Raw genomic sequence first — 22,419 nt, forward strand, 5'->3', positions numbered from 1 at the left:
ATGTGGTGAGCTGGTCCACATGTGGCACTGCCCTACACAAGGAGTACTGTGCCACACAGGGGTGTCCCCGGTGTAGAGGAGCCTCACACACAAGGAGTGCAGCCCGCATTGAGCCGCCCCTCGCGAGAAAAGCATAGCCTGCCCAGGAGTCACACAGTATAGAGAGATGACGCAGCAAGAAGAGACACAGATTCCTGGTGCCGCCAAGAATACAAGTGGATGCAGAAGAACACACAATAATGGGGGAGAAGGGATGGGAGAATAAAATAAATAATTTAAAAAAAAAAAAAAGATGATACATCTAGCAGTTAGCAGTGACCTGGCTGGCCATTTCTTCGTTCCCTCACCAGCTTGGAGGGGAGCTAGCCCACACACCCATGTGGATCCCTGGTCCCAGTTCCAGATGGAACTAAGTAACCATCTTATACAGGCTGGGAGCATGTATGTCCGGCTCACTCTATCTGGTAGTGGACTGAGGGACTGACTTGCTCTCCCAGAACTTACCCTGTGTGTAAAAGAGAGCTCACTGAGTTCTCCAACAGAATGATTACAGTTCCTAACTCAAAAGGGCTATCTCCCAGACCACAGATGAACCACAGACAGAATAAGAATTTCAAGAGAGTAAAGCCCTTCCTTGTTTGGATTAAGGTAATATAAGGTTTGATATTGCCCTAACAGCCTGCCAGAATCAAATGTAAATCTTCTCTGGAGAAGATGTCAAATCATCTATAATATTTAGCATTCAATAAAACCAAGAGGCAACAAACAAAATGTGGTTGTAAAAAGAAAAAAAGAAAAATCAACAGAAAATGGCAAGGTACACGTAACAGATGAAATAATGAAATAATGAAGTTACCAGTTATTTAAAATAACTGTGGCTGATTTTCAAGGAATTAAAGCAATGAGAACTTCAGCAGAAAATTGGGAACTATTAAAAAGGACCAGGGAAGCAGGTGTAGCTCAGTGGTTGAATGCCTGCTTTGCGAGTATGAAGTCCCTGGTTCAAATATTCAATACCTCCTTTAAAAAGAAAAAAAAAAAAAGTTAAAACAAGAATAAAATTGAAAAAGACCAAATTCCCTTGCTTTTCCTTATTGTATTCCCGAAAGCAAAATGGGTCACCAGCAGCTCTACTAGGGCAACCCATAAAAATTCAGCCTGAGTTCCTACTCTTGCCACATCTGCTCAAACCAGTATAGTCTGATCTGGAAGTACAGCCTCAATATGACTACCAATGATTTCATCAGTACACAAAGGATATAGGTGTCATCAAGTTGGAATAAGGGATGTTCCTTGACTGGATTGTCTAAGACATCTACCCAACTATGAAGCATGCTAACTCTCTGCACATAAATATAAAAAAAAAAAAAAATCTTCAATTGAAAAAAAAATAAGGACAAGAAAGGGATGTGGTTCAACCAATTGGACTCCATCTACCATATAGGAAGTCCAGGGTTTGATGCCCAGGGCCTCCTGGGGCGAGCAAGCCGGCCCACATGGAGTGCCAGCCCACATGGGAATGCGGCCCTATAGAGGAGTGCCACACTACATGGGAATTGAACCCCGCACAGAGTGCCAGCTGACGCAGAGAGCTAAGAAAACAAGAGGAAGCAGAACAGGGGAGGTAAGGAGGCACAAGAGAGTAATCGCCTCTCTCCCACTCCAGAAGTTTCCAGGCTCAGTTCCTGGAGCCACCTCATGAGAATACAAACAGACATAGAAGAACACACAGCGAACAGACACAGAAAGCAGACAACAGGGGGCACAGGGTGGGGGAGAAATAAATAAATCTTTAAAAACTAAAAGGAAATTTAAGAACTAAATAAATACAGTAATTAAAATTAAGAACTCAATAAACTTAATGGTAGATTGCACACAGCTGAAGAGAATTAAGGAACTGAAAAATACTGGTAGAAAGAGAATCCAGAAGAGCAGAAAACAGCCCAAGAAACAAAATGGAATCTGAAGAAAAAGTCTAGTACACATGTAACTAGAGTCTCAGAAGGAAAACAGACAGGAAACTAAAAATGGAAACATATGGATATACAAACACTAACCAAAAGAAAGCTGTCACAGAAAGCTGTCACGGCTATACTAACACAACATTTTTTATTGGAATTTTTAGAGAAAAAGGATAATTCATAATTAGAAAAGGTTCAATTCAGTAGGAGAAAGGAAAATTTGTATTAACTTTCATTCTCACAGGTCCAGACACAGGAAAAGCACTAGGGATCAACTTAAACAAGGTAGCCAAGCCCCCAGACAGAAGTCCTTCAATTGCCACCATCTCTTCACCATAGTTTTGTGACAATAATCTGCCATACATTCTGTGCATCTTCCATAAACTAAATGTCAGTACTGCTCATGTGATGATCAAGGAAACAGGGAAATCAAATAGTAAAGAAAAAGATTTTGTTGGGTAGGATTGAGCTTTAGTGGGCCACAAATCATTTTAACAGTGATTTTTTTTTCCTACTCGCAAAAACATTTTCACCCCCTTGTAGGAAACAGCACTCCTGCTGAAATGCATTTAGATAAACCAGAAATAGGCAGAGCTAATTGATGTTTTTAGAAATCAAGGTATTTACATGATGGAATAGAGGAGAGTATGGGCCATGATGTGAACCAATGTATATGAGGTGCAGAGGTGCCCAAAGATGTACTTACCAAATCCAATGGATGTGTCATGATGATGGGAACGAGTGTTGTTGGGGGGGGGAGAGGGGGGGTGGGGGGGTGGGGTTGAATGGGACCTCACATATATATTTTTAATGTAATATTACAAAGTCAATAAAAAATAAAAAAATTAAAAAAAAAAAAAAAAGAAATCAAGGTATTTGGGATGTGGGTATGTGGGAATGGAAACAAAGTGCTTCTGATGTGCTAGTTGTGCTCTCATGCTTGACTTAAGTGGTTATTAAACAGTGATTTTTTAAAATCTTTTAGCACTTTCAGGCATGAAACAACTTCAAATTTTACTACTCCTTCCTAAAGGCTGTACAACTTTAAGACTATTACTTTAAATCCCAAACAGAAGAACATGAATCATGAAATATTTAAACATGAAATATTTGACTAAAGGTAAAAATTACTATCACACATCAAAAACTACTGAGAATGTCCAGAAGTTATGGCCAATCATACTTATATTTAATGCTTAATGGTACCTTCTGCACTACATTAAATTTCTATTTAATTTTCAATTTGCTTATTCTGAAGAAAACAATTTTAGGTTACCTTTTGTGAGAGCTGGAGGGTCTTCCTTTTTCTTCCTATTATATACAGGTTTCTTTCCTCTTCACCTTTCTCTAGTCTGAAGTCTTCCAATTTCCTACAAAGTCCCAGATACACTGGTTAATGAACTGAAAGATGGCTCAAGGACAAAGGAGCCATAAAATAAATAATTTATCATCATGGTTCTAAGACTAACATAATTTTATAAAATTTTAATAGTAATACAGCAAATCCCTAAAGTTAAAACAAAAGTCAAGCCATATACCTTGTTAGAAATTTAACACGAATGTAAGTTAAATCTTAGAGACAGGTCCCATTTTTCAAATTCAACGCAGAAATATTCATCCACTTGTCTTGTCTTTGTTTTTTGAGGTACCTGGGCCCAGGACTGAACCCAGGACTTTGTATCAGAGAAACCAGCACTCAACCACTGAGCCACATCAACTTGCCTGAGTTGGTTTTTTTGTTTTGCTTGTTTTTTTTATTTTGTTTTCAAGAGGCACCAAGGAACCAAACGTGGGAACTTCCCATGCGGGAAGCAAGCATGCAATGGCTTGAACTACATCTGCTCCCCTCCATTTGTTTTTGTTTGTTTTAGGAGGTACCCAGGACCTCATACATGGGAAGCAGGCACTCAACTAGTTGAGCTACATCCACTCCCCCATCTATTTGTATTTGATTGGCCCTGTTAGGATCAACTCAAACAAGATCTCCAAAATTAGCTACTCATTATGATTTTCTAAGATAGCAACTTCTTTCCGTGAAGAAAAAATAAGAGCAGAATCCTCTTTCTCCCTGCCCCCTGTTGTCTGCTTTCTCCGTCTGTTCACTGTGTGCTTTCTGTATCTGCTCATCTTCTTTTTAGGAGGCACCAGGAACTGATCCCAGGACCTCCCATGGGGGAGGGAGGCACCTAACCGCTTGAGTCACCTCCACTCCCTGCTGGTTGCCTCTCATTGTGTTTTCCTCCTGGTATCATCTTGCTACATCATTTTGTTGGTGTCAGCTTGACAAGACAGCTCACCGCACCAGCCGGTCATATCAGCTCACTGTCTTGCTTGTTTTCTTTAGGAAGCATCAGAAACTGAACCTTGGACCTCCCATGTGGTAAGTGGCACCCAACTGCTTGAGCCACATCCACTTCCCTCAAACTACATTTTACAAATTACAGAACAAGAAACGCAATGTTATTAGTTCTTCTAAGCATCTATATTTTACTCACATGATACAACAGAAAGATTATGGTGCTGGGACCTGCAACTATGAGGAAAGTATTGAAGATAATTTTCCTTCTCGTTGACTAGGAGAATTCAAGTGACTGCCATGCTCCAGGACAAAACTTTGGGCTCTCAGCTGAATATAAGCCAAATACTGATAAAAACAAAGACTGATCTCTAAGGAAACCGCTATTTTCTTAAGGTAGAGCTAAAGCCCACACTTAGAATACAGTGAAACATAATCCTATACACAATGGAGTTCTACATCAGACTCAACCCTTAACAATAGGTTGTCAATTCAACTGTTGTATAAGTTTAAGGAACTAATAAGTTTTTCATTTGCAGCCAAATGAAATTCCTGTTAACGGTATGTTTCCCTTTGGTTTGACAATAAAACAATGTATATAATTTATTTTCAATCAACAATAATGCATTGAAGACTCTAGGCCCCCCTAGCCATCATCTTCAACTCCTAAAATGATATGTCTAGAGTGTAACAACATTTATATGGAATTCATTCATTCTGCTAGAATGATAGAACTTCTACTATTACTGGATCAAGAGAACTACATGCCTGATTCCAAGCCTCCAAAAGAATTACCTCTACTGGCAAGTAACATTATGTGTTCATATCCTAATAGTTAGGCAAAGGACACTCATTGTTTTATAGGGACTGTTGCCAAGGACACTGACCACTCTCACTCAGTTATTCCTTTATAAAATCCCACGTAAGCTTTATTTTAGTTTACACTATTAGAAAAGGCTTTCTGAAAAGTACACTGTGACAGACAGCTGGTTGACTTTTCTTCCTTAGATACAGAAATCTAATTTCTATCTAGACTCTTGGCCACCCAGAATAGAAACTATATTACCTAGCCTACCCTGTAGCTAAGTATGACCATAAACAACAATCTGGCTAATGAGTTAAATGTAGAAATGTTATGTGAGACTCCACTAACAACTTTTAAAGGAAGCTCCCTCAGCTGGAAATGACCTTTCTGCTTTCTGTCTCTCCTCTGGCCTCTATGTCACCCTGTATCACGGACGTGATGACTGAAGCTTCAGCAGCTATCCTGGACTTTGAAGTGACTTAAGACTGGAAGCCAAACTCTGACATAGAGAACAGAAATATAGAAGGAGCCTGATTTCAATTGTGAAATCCCGATTCCAGTCTTAAACTACCTATTTCCAAACTTCATGTGAGAGAATACATGCTTGTGTGCTTAAGGAGCTATTCTTCAGTTCTTTCACTCATTAATACCTGTTTGTTCCCCTTGGTTTTGACAATAAAACATCTTTCAAATTACTACACTTTCAGTTCTGATCAACATGAAATGCAAATTTATGAATTCAACTGTTTTATATCTTTAAGGACATATAAACAATTTTAAGGCTTAATTATAGCATACTGCATACATGATAGTGTTTATGTGTTTCTCATCACAATTTCAGATTTCAGATTTATAAGCCTTTTCAAATGCATTATCCAATATATAAGTACTATGCAATTTTACTCCAGTTGTTCAAACTCTACTAGCTAAAGACATGAGGAGCACTTTAACAAAATTATCTCAAGGTGTCAATTATAAGATATAAAAACATAACTGAATACTGGAACATTTTAGGTATCAGTGATAAAAGTAACTGCTGCCTCCATTTTACCAGTAACTCAAAAGTCAATACATTACAACTAAGTAGGAACAAGGTCCCTACTGCCCAAATTGTAATTTAAGAAATATTTTCCACTAAAAGAAAACAGGGGTGCATAAGAAGAAAGACTGATTCCAGTCTAGGGCAAAAAATTTACAAATAAACCTGCAATATTTTGCTATGCCTGATAGCAAAGATGATATCTAAAACTACTAGACTCCTGTTAGAAGGACTCAGGAAGGGCTCTTCCTGACTAGAGATGGAACAATTTGAACATTAATACAAAATATATAAAATACATTGACTCACATCAATATGATTTATACATTGAATTCATACCAAAAATTTTAAAAATTAAAAATCTCACAAATAGGTAACTGCTGAGAATGATAAGGAATAATTATTTTGAAGATATATGAAACTCAAGAATCAAGTATCTATTCTACCTCTTATACACAATGAAAGTAACTATGTAACAAAAAAGTAGATTTGGGTAAATTTCTCTTATAAGAAATACCCAAGATTATAAATGAAGATTTGATGAAATTGCGAAATCATTATTTTAGAGCCCCTAATGAATTAGTAGATCTAGGCATTGAGCATCAATGGCTGCTAACATCATGAAAAGATAAATATTGTATGTCTCCAGACAGAATTACACCACCTATGAAACAGTCATGAAATAAATTAAAACCATTTATAACATTGAGACAATTAGAATTTAAACACTAGCTATTTGGTTATATTAGGAACTTTTTTTTAATGTATGGTAAAATATACCTTTCAGAAACAATTCTTTATTTTTTAGATATACATACTGAAATACTTGTGAAAAAGATATATATCTGGGACTTCTTTCAAAATAATGCCAAAGGAAGAAAAGTGGAAGTGGAATAGATGAAACAAGGCTTGCTAAGAAAAACTTTACCAGAAAAAAAAGTTAAAGAATTTGGACATTTTCCTACCACAATTAAAAGAAATTTCAACCCACTTCTAAAATATAAATTATTATTTACAACTAATGGACTAAAGGGCATGTATATAGGCATACATATATATTTCTGTAGATAGAAATAAAATAAATATCCTAAAACAAACCTAAATATGCCTAGTGGTACCTCTGGTACAACCACTCTTCGTTTCCAAGCTTGCAAGTCACGTTCTGTAGCAATCTGACTACGTGGAGCATTCTGATGCATCTGACGAACACCTTCAACTTGTCCACTACGACGCAAACCAATATTTGGAGGGGACTGGATGTCTAAGCTTAGTCGTCTAAAACCTAGGAAAATATGACCAAGAAATTACTGCAAAACAAATTTCAAGTTAGTATTAAGCATGTATCAAGTATACATTCCTCCCCCTAAGATACATACCAAAAATAACAATCTACTGAAATACTTTGAAAATAAAATTAATGTGACTGAGATCAATGAAGCAAAATATGTAACACGGAACAGAGTTACTGTAACTATTAACCTCCATCTGCATTTTTACTGGACTTCCTGAAATTTTTAAAGGTACAGGCATTTTCTATTGTAATTCTCTATGCATTCCTAAAAATCTAACCTCTTCCCAAATTTCACACTAAAATTACATCTTATGGAAAACGTAGCATTGAAGACCAACCCCTCGAGCCAAGGTGGCTTTACAACCAACCAGAGCTCTAACAAAAACATTAACTGGTATGTAAGCAGATAATAATCCAAGGCAGGTAGCTGCCAAAGTGGATATGAAAAATGTACAAAAATGAAATGCTAGCAGCACTTAAGAGAAAGAAGGGTGAATGACGAGGCAATACAGAGGGAAGAGAAGTTCTGAGTCTGTAGTGCTGCCAATTAAGGTGGGGACAGGTGGCATCACAACCTCCTACAAGCTAGAAGCTACAGTCTAAGGATGTGCCTCTGGGGAGGAAGCTCTAGGCCAAGTGCACATTTTCTGACAATATTGGGTGAAAAGGCGCCTGCTACCAATGCAGCAGACAAGTTGAGTACTACTATCTTTTCCTGCGGAGGCTTCAACATTCTCCACCAGTTACTCCCTATCTCCTTGCCTAGGGGAAAAAATCCACAGGAGTGAGTGCAACTTCTGCATTCATCTATATACCGATTTCTTTTCTTTATGAATCATATGTGGACCAATCTGCATTACAGAACATACAATACTTCACCTATTAAAAATTGCACGAAATGACCATATCAATCCAAATAGTTCCACTAAAATACATTGATGTTTAAGAAATGTTTATTTGAAAAGTAAAAAAATTCTAAACTTAACTGCCCAAGTCATACTTTTAGTCTCCAACAATTTGAAGAAAACACAGGTACAAGGATATTGGTCATAGCATTATCATTAATAGCAGAATATGAGAAACAACCTAAATGTCCATAACCAGATATGGGTTGAACTGGTTCCCCAAAAGCCACGTTCAAGTCATAATCTCCAGTCCCGTGAAGATGACCATATTTGAAAACAAAGGTTTAAAGATGGTATTAATGGAAAGCCGATTTGGTTCAACTGATAGAGCTATCCACCTACCAAATGGGAGGTCGAGAGTTCAAACCCAGGGCCTCATGACCCATGTGGTGATCTGGTCCACATATAGTGCTGATGCGCGCAAGGAGCGCCGTGCCACGCAGGGGTGTCCCCGTGTAGAGGAGCCCCACGCACAAGAAGTGCACCCCACAAGGAGGGCCACCGCACGTGAAAAAAGCGCAGTCTGCCCAGTAGAGCCGCAACACACACAGAGAGCTGACACGGCAAGATGACGCAACAAAAAGAGACACAGATTCCCGGTGCTGCTGACAAGAATGCAAGCAGGCACAGAAGAACACATAGCGAATGGACACAGAGAGCAGAAAACGGGGCGGGGGGTGGGGGGGATAGAGAGAGAAATAAATAATCTTAAAAAAAAAAAAAGATGCTATTAGTTAAAATGAGGCCAAACTGAATTACAGTTGGCCCTCAAGTATCCTTATAAGAGGAGAGGAAACACAGACAGCAATAGGGAAAAGAGTCCTGTGAAAATAAGGACATGTCATTATTTTTAAAAAACAGAATACTACAAGTGCTGCAAAGGATGTGGAGAAATAGGAACACTCCCACTGTTGGTGGGAATGTAGAATGGTGTAGCCTTTGTGGAAGACAGTTTGGCACTTCCTCAAGAAACCAAATATATTCCTAGTAACAATCCAGCAATTCCATTACTAGGAATATATTCAGAAGAACTGAAAACTGTGGCACAAACTGACATCTGCACACTAAGTTTCAAAGTAGCATTATTCACAACTGGCAAAATATGGAAACAATCCAAGTGTCCATCAACTGATGAATGGATAAACAAAATGTGCTATATACATACAATGGAATACTATTCAGTTGTAAGAAGAAATGAAATCAGGATGCATATGACAACATGGATAAACCCCGACACACTGAATGACAAGTCAGACACAAAAGGATAAATATTATATCGTCTCACTAATATAAACTAAATACAATGAATAAGCTTTTGGAGGTAAATTCTAGAGCATAGGTTACTAGGAATTAGAATGTAAATTGAGAATGGGAGCTGATGCTTAAAGTATATAGAAATTTTAATAAGGTTTACTGCAAAGTGAGGAAATGAATAGACTTGGAAGTAATACATTACAGTGAGTATTACTAACACTACTGATTTATACGTGTGACTGAAGCTAAAAGGTGTAGTCTGTGGAAGTTAATGTCAATTGAAAGGAAGCTAAAGGTAATCGAGGGAATGTATAACAGTGGTTTTGGTGGTAGATGAAGATTGTGGTTAACTGCATAAAAACAATGTTCTTTTACAAAGCGTTAAAAATATGGTGAAATACAGGGAAATTACAACTAATGTAACTTATGGACAATAAGTAACAATGCTGTAATATTTTTACAGCAATAGCAAAGAAGACTTATTAGTTCTAAGGGACAACAATGGGGGGTGGGTTTGAGGGGGTATGGGACTTTTCATTTGAGTAATGAAAACATTTTAAAATTGAGGCGATGACAGCACAACTCTGTGATGAAAATAAGAGCCACTGAGTACAGACATCAAATGGATTGTACAGAGCATGGGACTGTTTAACATAGGAATCCAGCAGTGGATGATCAACTGTGGTTAACAGGATTTCTTTTCTCTCATGAACTGTAACAAATGTATAATATTAATACAGGGTGTAAACAATTGGGAGGGTTGGGAGAAAAATACACCAAATGTAAGATATGGGCTATAGTTAGTAGTAATATTTTGGCAATGGTTTTTCACAGCTTGTAACAAATGTTTCAAAACAGTGCAAAGTTGTGGTGGTGGGGTGATATATGGGAGCCCTGTATGATAATATGCATATTTGTTTCATAAGTTTACAACTTTTACCATATACTTATTGTTTATGTACGTTCATGTATAAATGATAAACTTTGATAAAAGAAACGAAATAGATATATTCACAGACCATATGATCTATCTAAAATATATAATCAATGGCTTTTAGTATAATCACAATGCTGTGCATTCATCACAAAAAACTTCAGAAATATTTCATTATTTGAAAAAGAAAAGAAAAACTCCATACATATTTTATTGAATATATCTCAATAAAACTGCTTAATAAACAAACAAACATACAATGGCGGCCAAAAATAGCAGCTATGTACAGCAGGGGAAAGAGAGAGAGATTGAAAAGTGAAGAATTTTCTTGTCTCTTTGTCTTTATAATTATTGAAATAATGAAAATGTTCTAATAAAGATGGAAGTGATAAATGCACTACTATGTGACTATACTAAATACCATTGATTATACACTTTGGATGAACTGTATGCTTTATTAATATGTACCAATAAAATCAATTTGGTAAAGTTAGAAAGAAAGAAAAGGAAGGAAAGGAGGAAGCAAGTCACCTGGAAACAGGCAGAGATCAAAGGGCTTCATCTATACGTGAAGGAATGCCAAGGATTGCTGGGAACCACCAGAGGCTGGAAGAGGAATTCTCCTCCACAGATTTCAGAGGAAGCATAGACCCTGCCAACACCTTGATTTCAGATTTCTGGCCTCCAGAACTGACAGAAAATAAATTTCTGTTTTTTAAGCAACCCAGTCTGTCAATAACGTATTAGTAGTTACAGCAGCCCTTGGGAACTAAGACACAGCTGATTATAAATACTGGATACTCCCACAGTGAAGTACTAACAAACTGTAAAGGGATGAAGAAGAGCCCTGTGAACTGATATGGTATGATTTCTAGGACATACTGTTAAGAGAAAAAAAAAGCAAGAATAGGAGAATTCATATGTATCTTCTGCTTCTTACTACAATGCATCAACTATGTAGTATTCTTGTCCAAAATGTTGAGGGTGAATCAAATTATGAGGAAACAAATCAGACAAATCCAAATTAAGGGAAATTCAATAATACAACCAGCCCCACCTCTTCAAAATAGCCAAGGCCAAAGTTTCTAGAGTAAAGAACACATGACAATTAAATGCACCAAGCAAGCCTTGATGGAATCCCCTAAATATTAAAAAAACCATTAAAGAGAGTGGTGGGACAACTGCGAAATGTGGGTGAAAATGATACATTACTTAAAAATATTGTACCAATGTTAAATTTCTTGAGAGTGACCAACTGTATTATGGGTAGGTTAAAAATGTCCCTGGGAAATGGATGTGGCTCAAGCGACTGGGCTCCTATCTAGCATATAGGAGGTCTGGGGTTCAATTCCCAGGGTCTCTGGTGAAAGGCAAGCTGGCCTGAGTGAAGAGCTGGCCCACACGGAGTGTTGGTCCATGCGGAGTGCCACGCAGGAGTGCCGGCCTGTGCAAAGAGCTAATGAAGCAAGATGAGACAACAAGAAGAGACAGAGAAAAGACAATAAGAGATGCAGCAGACCAGGAGCTGAGGTGGCGCAAGAGATCAAGCGCTCTCTCTCACTCTGGAAGGTCCCAGGATCAGTTCCTAGTGCCATCTAGAAAAGACAAGCAGACACAGAAGAACACACAGAGAGCAAACCGCAAGTGCAAAAATAATGAGGAAGTTGGGGGTGGGGGTAATAAATAAATAAAACTTAAAAAAAAAAAAAAGAAAGGAAAAAGTCCCTGTTACTGGGATGTAGAGACTTAGCATTAAGGGAAAAATGTGTTATAGTATCTCCAGATAACTCTCAAATTGTTCAGGAATTTGTACGTTACAGACATTATCAAGAAAGTAAAAAGACAACCCAGAATGAGAGAACAGTTGCAAACCATGTGTCTGTTAACAGTTTAATAACCAGAATATACAAAAGAACAGCTACGACAACAATGAAAAGATGAACCAATTTAAAATGCGCAAGTGAGGTCAGTGTGATGCATTGTGAAAAGGACTGACCTACCATCATTAGCTCTGAAGATTGAGGATGGAGCCACCAAAATATACCAGTGGTCTTTAGAAGCTAGAAAGACAAGTAAACAGATATTCCCCTAGAGCCTTCAAAAAAGAATGTGGTCCCTGCCAATGCCTTGATTTTAAGTTCAGTAGAAAATCCATTAGAAGCTATCAAGTTTATTATAACACTAATGAACCTTGTTGCTGCCAATATTAACACTCACCTACACCTATTAGCATCTAAAATACATTTCACTAAAGGAAAGTTTCTGTTAACATTGCAATCTGTTAAGCAAAATTTTGCCATCAGTACTAATAATCCACAGTTACATGAATGTTCAATTAAACTTTCTGTAACTCTGGTGATAAAATGATGTATTTTCTGATCAAGCCAAAGCAAAAGAGTCACTGGACTGGACGAAACTATAAAAGATAAAAATGTAAAGATTTTAATAAAAGTTTCAGAAGCACTTGCTGCTCAATAGCACCTTTGGGAACTTTAATTCCAAAAAGAAGAATATAGGACAGTCTGTCATAAACTGTTTCCTTTTATGTCGGCTTTTTCGCCTGCCATGAGCAAAGTCGACAGTCAGAGTGCAACACTAAACTATACAGCTATTAACTATGATGTGCTGGCAAATAGAATTTGAAATTTCATAAAACATTGACTCCTATAGACTCAAGGCTGAATTCAGGTCAGGATTTCTTTTCCAGGGTACGTTTAAATATAGATATGATAAGAGATACTTGTACAGAATTTTTAATTGTATAAGTTTGTTCTATTCTTTAGTTGACTCTGCCAATTTACATAAATGTAAAAATTACCTGTTTATACTTGCAATGTTTCTCTTAAATTCCCAAATTATTAGCATTGTGTTAAGTGCTATCACTTCTGTATCATAAATGTAGTAATTTCTTAAGTTAAGCCATTCTATTATTTTTCTTTAGATACTGGTTTCAAGATAGATGTTTTGACTCCCTGTCTTATTAGTATGGCTTATGGTTGTTTATTTGCTTACCTGTCTAAATTAAAATATCAGTTTTTAAAGTGTTATCTATCGAAATACAGAATGCACTTGACAGATAGAGATTCTGCCCTGGCTCCCTGCCCCACACTCACCTGGCCCCCAGATGGCTCCCTTGTACATTTCCTTGTTGTTTGCACTCATTTTCTGTTTTTTTTCTTTAGGAGGCACAGGGAACCAAACCCAGGATATCCTGTGTGGCAGGCAGGCGCTCAACTGTCTAAGCTATACCCTCTTCCCTATAGAAGTTGTGTGTTTTTTAAAGATTTTTTATTTCTCTCCCCTTCTTCCCCCCCACACCCCGCAGTTGTCTGTTCTCTGTGTCCATTTGCTGCGTTTTCTTTTTATCCGCTTCTGTTGTTGTCAGTGGCATGGCAATCTGTCTCCAACGGACGCCCTAACCACTGGGCCAAATTTGCCCCCTAGAAGTTTATTTTTAAATGTACTTTAATGTGCCCTCTTTTTACCTTAGTCATTCGTGATTTACTATTTCCTGGTAATATCCATGAAAATGAGACTTTCTGGTTGTATAAGTGTATTCCAGTTTACGTATGTAGAGGATTCAGAATGTGGTGTTTGGTTTTTCTCTCAATCGTGGAAATTCACTGGTTAATTTATTCCCCACAAGCAGCGATTATGCTTCATTGGCTAAATTGCTTTTAACATTAACAGTGGTTTATACCTGAGGGGTATGTTTCAAGGGAGCATAATAAGAATTATAATGAAACATGATCTTACTCTCGTAGCCATGCATTCATTAATTATTAAATATCCCTCAGCGAAGTGAGTTTAAATTATTATTGGCTTATTAAAACATAGTACTAGGGAAGCAGACTTGGCCCAGTGGTTAGGGCATCAATCTACCACATGGGAGGTCTGCGGTTCAAACCCCGGGCCTCCTTGACCCGTGTGGAGCCGGCCCATGCGCAGTGCTGATGCACGCAAGGAGTGCCCTGCTACGCAGGGGTGTCCCCCACATAGGGGAGTCCCACGTGCAAGGAGTGTGCCCCATAAGGAGAGCCGCCCAGCGCGAAAGAAAGCGCAGCCTACCCAGGAATGGTGCTGCACACGCGGAGAGCTGACACAAGATGACGCAACAAAAAGAAACACAGATTCCCATGCCGCTGACAACAGAAGCGGACAAAGACGACGCAGCAAATGGACACAGAGAAGAGACAACCAGGGTGGGGGGAAAAGGGGAGAGAAATAAATAAATAATCAAATCTTTAAAAAAAAAAAGGACAAATATCGTATGATTCCACTTAAATGTCTAGAAAAAGCAAATTTCAAAGACAGAAAGATTAAAGGTTACCAGAGGGTTAGGGAGGTGGAGTAGAGAAATGAAGGGTATTGCTTAATGGGTTTCAGAGTTTCTATTTGGAGTGTTGAAAATGTCTTGGTAATGAATGGAGGTTATGGTAGTACAACCCTGTGAATGTAATTAATAACACTAAATTTTATACTTAAAAATGGTTAAAATGTGAAATTCAGCATTATATGCTACCACTATTAAAAAAATTTTTTATTAAGTATGCATTAAAAAAAATACAAGAATGTGTGTGTAGGTATGTCTGGACAGAAAAAAAGAGATAAAGCAAATGTGGCAAAATGTAACTAACTGGTGATTCTAGATAAAGAGTAAATAGGTATTCATTGTATTGTTCTTGCAACTTTTCTACAGGATTAATTTTTTTAAATAAAAATTGGAAAAATTAAGTGTTATGCTATATATCTAAAAGAAAAATACCTTAATTTATTTTGTTAGATTTTCTTTATATTCCTATTCCACTGACAGATAACTTGAACAAAATTTTCGAAATGCATCTGTGAGGCATTTAGGTTTAAAGAGTTCAGCCAGTCCATGGGATAGCAACTTATGAGCAAAATAAAAGTAACTCAATTCTACAACTGAAACAAGGTTTTCCTAATTTATAAAAAGTACTTCTATATAACATTCCATCCAGTTTAGATAAAAGCATCCTTAAAAAGATGAAAAACTATCTTTGTGCTCTAGCAATGTGACTTCAAAACTCTCTTTCCACAGACACCTAGAAATGCTATGTTAAACTATAACAAATACCCTTTTTTAAATGAATCAGGAACCTGCAAATCACCCACAAAGAAATAGAATTAAAGGTCATGAATCAGTCATCCAAGGACTTGAGTTTTAATACCCACACAAAGAAGGGTTTAGATAATAAAGTCTAGGGCCTGTGTCAGGCAGAGTTGGAAATGCTAATGCCTCCCAATGCCAAAAAACAAACAAACCCGAATGCTTGTAATGCTGTATATCCTGAACAAAATTTTCATCCACATACTATTACAAAGATATGACCAGCCTAAATGTAGGTAATAAGTGGGGGAAACACCCTTCCCTGGGAAGTCATAAACATGGATTAGTACCTCAAACTGGGACTACATGTATGTGGTCCAAAAACTTTAAATGCCATTAAAGAACTGGTCCCAACAGGAACTGCATCTCATGTTGCCACTGTTCACCAAGGTGGGTAGCAACAACCTGTCTTTGTAGCAGCCTGATTTTATATCATTTCATTCTTTTCAGTAAAGGCAATTTGTCAGATATACTGTTTTATGAAACTTCTTACATAAATAAGTTCAAAGACTACACGAAATATTTTACTAAAAAAAGACATCCCTGGGTACCTTACAGAATGATTTGTGAAGCCATTCTAAAAGGAAAATCCCTCAACTTTGGGCTATCCATCATTCCCACTAATTTCCTCCTAATGACAAGCTCACAATCCAAAATAATATACAATGATATGCAACAAGTGTAACTAACAACAAAGGAATACGCTCCCCAAAGAACTTTAATAAAAAATGTGATAAACAATGTGAAAATAAATAACTTAAAAGGAAAAAAAAATTAAATACAGCCCAAAAAATAGGCATTCAACCTCGTTAGTAGTGATAAAAAAAATGTTTTCAAGTCAAGACTGCATTATGATTTGACTCACATCTGAATAGCAAAAATTAAGAAATCTAACACCGCAAATACTGGAAAAGTAAATCAACAGCATCTTTTATATATTACCTCTGGAAGTATAAATTGTACAGCTTCCATGGAAAACAGTTTATCATTACCTTATGTGACAGTCTGAAATTCTTTTATGAACCCCAAAATGAAAGGTTGTTTTTTAACTAATCCATTCCTATGGGAGAAACCCTTTTGATTGGACTAGGTGAGGCATGACTGAGTCTCCACCCTCTTGCTGTGTCTGATATAAACAGAGACAGACAGACAGGAGAGATGCACAGGAAAAGGGAGATACCATAATTGTATTGGTCCTGCCATGTGAAAGAGAGGAACGCAGGAAAACAGAGAAGCCCTGAGAGGTTCAAGGACCCAAAGCCTAAGGAGAGATGAACTATATGCCTGATGGCTCATAACTGAACTCAGGAAGAAAGCTGAGCACCCAAGACTGAGAGAGGAGGCCCAGAAAGAGGGAAGCCCTACACCCACAGCTGAGCTCCAGGAGACAGTAGGTACTGGAGGGAAAGGTAGAGGTGGGTAGCTATCTTCACCATGTGGCAGGATTCTGGGATCAATAGTAGCTGACTCTGGTTAGAAAGCACCTCTGACAGTGCCTTGATTTAGACATTCCATGGTCTCGGAACTAAAAGCTTTACCCAAATAAATTTCCCATTATAAAAACCAATCCATTTCTGGTACTTTGCATATAAAAGTTGAAAGCTCACATACATAAACACATACCCAGCAATTTCACTCCTCAATTTATATTCAAAAGGAATTCCTTCCAATGTATACCAAGAGGAATATACAAGACTGTCAATAGCATTTCTGTTCACAATTAGCAAAACCTCAAAACTACCCAAATGCCCATTGAAAATCAATAAAATTAGTTATATTCATACAATGATAATGAATACACAGAAGTCAAAATGAGTCTGCTGCACCAAATGGAGCATCCTGAGCACTATAAATATGTGAATAAAGGCCAAAACGAATACATACAGCCTGATCACCATTTTATAAAGTTTAAAAACTAATGCTGGGAGCAGATATGGCTCAAATGGTTGAGCACTGCCTCCCACATGAGAGGTCCCAGGTTCAGTTCAAGATGCCTCCTAAAGAAGACAGACAAATACGCACTGGGGAAAAAAACAAGCAGACCGAAAAAAAAGGAGCAGAAAACAAACAAGAATGGAGCAGATGTGACTCAAGCAGTAGAACACCTGCCTACCAAATGGGAGGCTCCAGGTTCAGTTTCCGGTGCTACTAAAGAAAAACTAGACAACAAGCAAAAAAAAAAAAAAAAAAAGAATGCAAACCACAAGCAGATGAGGGAGCCATTGGGGGGGGGACGGACACAAGGAGGAGACTAATGCTTTCCAGTAATACATATAGGAAAGTCAAAGCTGTATTTTTTAAAAGGCAAGGACCAGCATAAGATTTGGTATAATGATTATCCTGAGAGGTGGAAACGGGGATGAGATGGAGGAAGATTACAATAAACAGACATAAGACTAAAAAAGGGCCACACATGAACCAGAAATCAGATAACAACAAAAAACTGACTGAACCAATTCAGTGTCCCTGGAGTTCAAAAGTAATATTCAGCATATAAAAAAAGAAGTAAAAACTGTAAGAGTAGTAAGCACTAATTTTAAAGTCAGATTTGAACAAGAACCAAAAAAACGTCTACACTTGAAAAACGGTTAATGAAAATAAAAATCAGGAGGTGGACCTGGCCCAGTGGTTAGGGCGTCTGTCTACCACATGGCAGGTCCGCAGTTCAAACCCCAGGCCTCCCTACTTGTGTGGAGCTGGCCCATGCGCAGTGCTGATGCGCGCAAGGAGTGCCCTGCCATGCAGGGGTGTCCCCCACATAGGAGAGCCCCACGCGCAAGGAGTGCGCCCCGTAAGGAGAGCCACCCAGCGCAAAAAAAAGCGCAGCCTGCCCAGGAATGGTGCTGCACACTCGGAGAGCTGAGACAACAAGATGACGCAACAAAAAGAAACACAGATTCCGTGCCACTGACAACAGAAACAGACAAACAAGATGAAGCAAACAGACAACCGGGGTAGGAATGTGGGGGAGGGACACGAAATAAATAAATAAATAAATCTTTAAAAAAGAAAAAGAAAAGAAAAATCCCAAACACATCAAATGGCAAATTAGCCAGAAGAGCTGGAGAGTGACAGGATAGACAGATCCGAACAAACTTTTCAGAGCACAGCCTTGAGTGACAGGTAAATAAGTAAACTCAGGAACTGTATTTTAAATAGTCTCCTTCTCTAAATACAAGTATATATTACCAGACTATAAATTAGTGTGAAATCCATTCTGTGAAATGAACTATTTTCCCATTAGTTGCCATTACAAACTAAGACTAAGAGTCTACATAAAAGAATGTAAAATTATCCAATAGACAGACAGAAATATATGGCAAAAAAAAAAAAAAAGGAAGCTATTTAAATAGTGCCCGAGCAGGTGTGCCATGGCAGGGCAATGCTAGGATTTTAAGACAATCTTCGGCAAACATTTATCTTACTCAGTGTTTTAATTTGCACAGTTGCTAGTCTCCTCTAAATCATTTCTTCTATTACCACATTCCAGTCTCATATGTTTAGTCCTGAAAATTCAGTCCAAGCCTTTTAAGTCAGTAAGAAAAATTGGTCTTCTACCAATTCCATTTTCTTTTAATTTATAAATGGTTTAAATGAGGAAAACAAACTATAGTTTCCTTTTAAAACACTGTTATTCATTCCCATTTGTTCAATAAAATTTTGTATATATTCTAATTTTAGTGCAGAAAGGTTTCAGTAGCCTTTCCTACTAATTTCAAATCAAATGAACATTTGTTAGTACACCAACTTTGCACCTAATACACCAACCTCCAGGCTTCTACTTAAGTTTAAAAATAAGACATAACAAAAGTTTTTCATATTGCACATACCTGGCCAGTGACATCATTCACTCTTCAATTTCAATCCTGTCATATAAAGGCAAAATATTATCCATATATTTATTACCTCTTCGAGGTGTTTCTTCCCCATGCAGAAATTCACTTGGAACAGTTTCCTGATCTGTTCCCATTCTCTCATCTTGTTCCTGTTGCAACTGTCTTATCATTCCATCAAGAATACTGGCCTCTGGGCTTCGTTCACCATTATCATTGGTGTGTAGGCTTATAATTTGTTCAATTACTTCTCCATCACCTACAAATTTGGTGAATGAAAATATATATGTAAGAACAGAAAATAACCCCCCTGCCAAGAAAAAGCATTTTTCAGTAGAGTACCTTTATATTTAAAATTACATTAGCAATTGTCAGAATTCCTGTTTTTAAAAAAAGGCATCCAGGAAAGGGGGTGGCTCAAGCAGTTGAGCTCCTGCCTTCCACATAGCAGGTCCCAGTGTTTGGGGGTGGAGGGAGAGGGAAACAAACAAGCAAAACAAATGAAAAAGCTAACTCAGGAAAGCTGATGTGAGTGCTGGCTTCCCCACATATAAGGTCCTGGGTTCAATTCCCAGCCCCAGTATCATATAAAAAAAAAACAAAAGGCATCCTACACAAGAAAGAGAAAAGATTCAAAGCAAATAAAACCCTTCCTCCTTTAGAGTAATAAACACTATAAAAATCTCAATATAACATCTGAAATTGCTGAGAATTTCCATAGTACATGGGAATGAATTTCTGTTAAAGCTTTATTACGCTGTTTCACCCTTATGCCACTTATTTTTATAAGATACAGTCCACTAAAATCTTACTTCATAGTCTCTGAGAGCCACAATGTGTCATTTTTTACATAGAAAAAAACAGTGACATTTAATTTCTTCTCTACCCTCTTTTTAAAACAAGGTATAAAGGAGGAAATAAGACCTTCTAGCCCTCCTCTGGCATCAAGAATCCTAAGAGAGCATGTGCACTGACAGAGGCAGTTACACGTGCCTTTCCCCACTTGGCCAAAGTGACTCTTTCTCATTTATATACTTTTTAAAAGCTCAGCCAGTACCCATAATGTTTACTTCAAGCACAGAATAATTTTAAAACAAAGTGATGCGTCAGGTTCTGCGCTAAGTGCTGTAAATGAATTATCCTTTAATGGTCTCTGTACCCCTATCATGAGTCATCTTACCCTATTTTACAGATGGGAGGGAAAACTGAGCTTCAGAGAGATTAAGAGAAGTGTCAATAATCATACAGAGGGCAAGAGGAAAAGCATAATCTGGAAACGTTTGTCTCTGAAGTCCAAACTCTCAATTTTCAAATTATATCACTCACCCATTCCATAAATTTGGGTCTACAAAACACCACAGTACTGTGGTGCATGTGTGTAGCAGTCCAATGGTCTGTCTGCCTGGTCTAAGAAGGATATCTACAGGTTCCAACAGAACTAGAGAACAGATGGACTATATTATATTTATCATGATATATCAACAATTTACCAATAAAGAGGAAGAAGCAGATAATGATGATGGTAAGAAGGGAAAATTATATTATTTATTGAAAGATTTCACTAACTGCCACAGTAAATAAAGCCTCAAACAAAAGCGCTCCAGAGGTCTCTAGGGACACCCAGACATTATAGACAAGGCACACAGCCTCATGAAATCAACACCCCTGCAGTGGGCTCTAATTTGAAATATACAATCATCTATTTCCCCAATATAACAAAGTTAGAATCACTTAAAATTTCCTTCTGAGTCTACAATTATCACTACGTCTTTTAAGTATCTATCCCAGAGACTTAAAACTTCTGACTGTTCACATGCCAGTTGAGCCCTGAATCTCAACAGAGTTGCAGCCAGTACCTACTCTCCAGTTCTTTGGATTTGCCCAGGAAAACTAACAAAATGATGATCATGGGCAAGTCCCATCCCAAAAAACAAAAAGTATCTACAAATGCAAGCAAAATAGATCCCTCCAAATGCCCCAAAATATCTAAGCGCCCCCCCCCACCCAATTTGAAGCAGTCAGCATGGATATCATTCCAAATTTACTCAAGTCTAAAGAATAAACAAACCTAAGGTGGTAGTGTAACCATGGACCCAAATAGATTTATTGTTATTGTACTTATTACCATGTAGTAACTGAAGAACTAGCAACACTGATATAAATAAAGTGATAACCAGAAGTGCAGAGGGGAGAAGGAGGAATGAAAATGTGGAACACAGGTCATTTTTGGATATTAGACTTGTTCTGTATGACTCTGTAAAGACGGATACGCAGCATTACACATTTGTCAAAGGCTATAAAATTGTACTGTGTAAAGTGTACACTATAGACCTTGGTTTGTAGCAATGCTTCAATAATGACTCATCAACTGTAACTAATGTAAGATGTTAATAATAGGGGAATTGTATATGTGTGTGGGGGGGTTATATTGGAATTCCCTATACTTTCAGTGTAATTGTTCTGTAAATTTAAAACTTCTCTAAAAATAAAGTTTATTACTACCAAAAAGAAGTACATTTGCTTATTACTCAAATAATTCACTTTCAGAAATACTTAACAGATTCAGGGTTAGTGTTAATGAATAAGAAGTCACAGATAGCCACAGTATCTGGAAATAAATCTAAATATTAACATTACCCTACAAATAATTCCTTATAAACCCTCCCACCACCAGCTGCACCTTCTTAGAACATAAAGCTAATATGTTTATACAAACCAATCCCCTTTCTCCCATGCTTTTTTTTTTTTTTAAACGGGAGAGCGCGAACGCAGTCCCCCACTACCACAAATTATGCAGTCGAGTTTTCAACATTTGGGGAAATCACCGGGGTCAGCACATTCGGAGTGCAACAGATAAGCCTTGCCCTGGGAAAACCACCTTCATGATCATGGTATCTCTCCTGCCAGGTAAGTACTGCACTTATAAGCAGAACACTAACAAAATGAAATTAATAGGTTATCAAAAGGAAA

General features: G+C 37.6%; 1 protein-coding gene and 1 non-coding gene across 3 annotated transcripts in view; both read right to left on the reverse strand.

Moving 5' to 3' along the window:
• Positions 1 to 22,419, reverse strand: part of BRWD1 (bromodomain and WD repeat domain containing 1) — a 170,236-nt gene that overhangs the window by 77,072 nt on the left and 70,745 nt on the right. For both annotated transcript variants that reach the window (XM_058296246.2, XM_058296245.2), the window contains exons 18-20: positions 19,523 to 19,708; positions 7,200 to 7,383; positions 3,238 to 3,331 (exon numbers count right to left, since the gene is read on the reverse strand). In XM_058296246.2, coding sequence (XP_058152229.1) covers positions 3,238 to 3,331; positions 7,200 to 7,383; positions 19,523 to 19,708 — 464 coding nt within the window. The remainder of the gene's footprint in view (positions 1 to 3,237; positions 3,332 to 7,199; positions 7,384 to 19,522; positions 19,709 to 22,419) is intronic.
• Positions 22,201 to 22,364, reverse strand: LOC111765857 (U1 spliceosomal RNA). Its single transcript, XR_002798082.1, has one exon. It is a non-coding gene; the product is annotated as a U1 spliceosomal RNA (small nuclear RNA).

This window comes from Dasypus novemcinctus, chromosome 4, assembly GCF_030445035.2.
Source record: "Dasypus novemcinctus isolate mDasNov1 chromosome 4, mDasNov1.1.hap2, whole genome shotgun sequence".
NCBI classification, from domain to species: domain Eukaryota; kingdom Metazoa; phylum Chordata; class Mammalia; order Cingulata; family Dasypodidae; genus Dasypus; species Dasypus novemcinctus.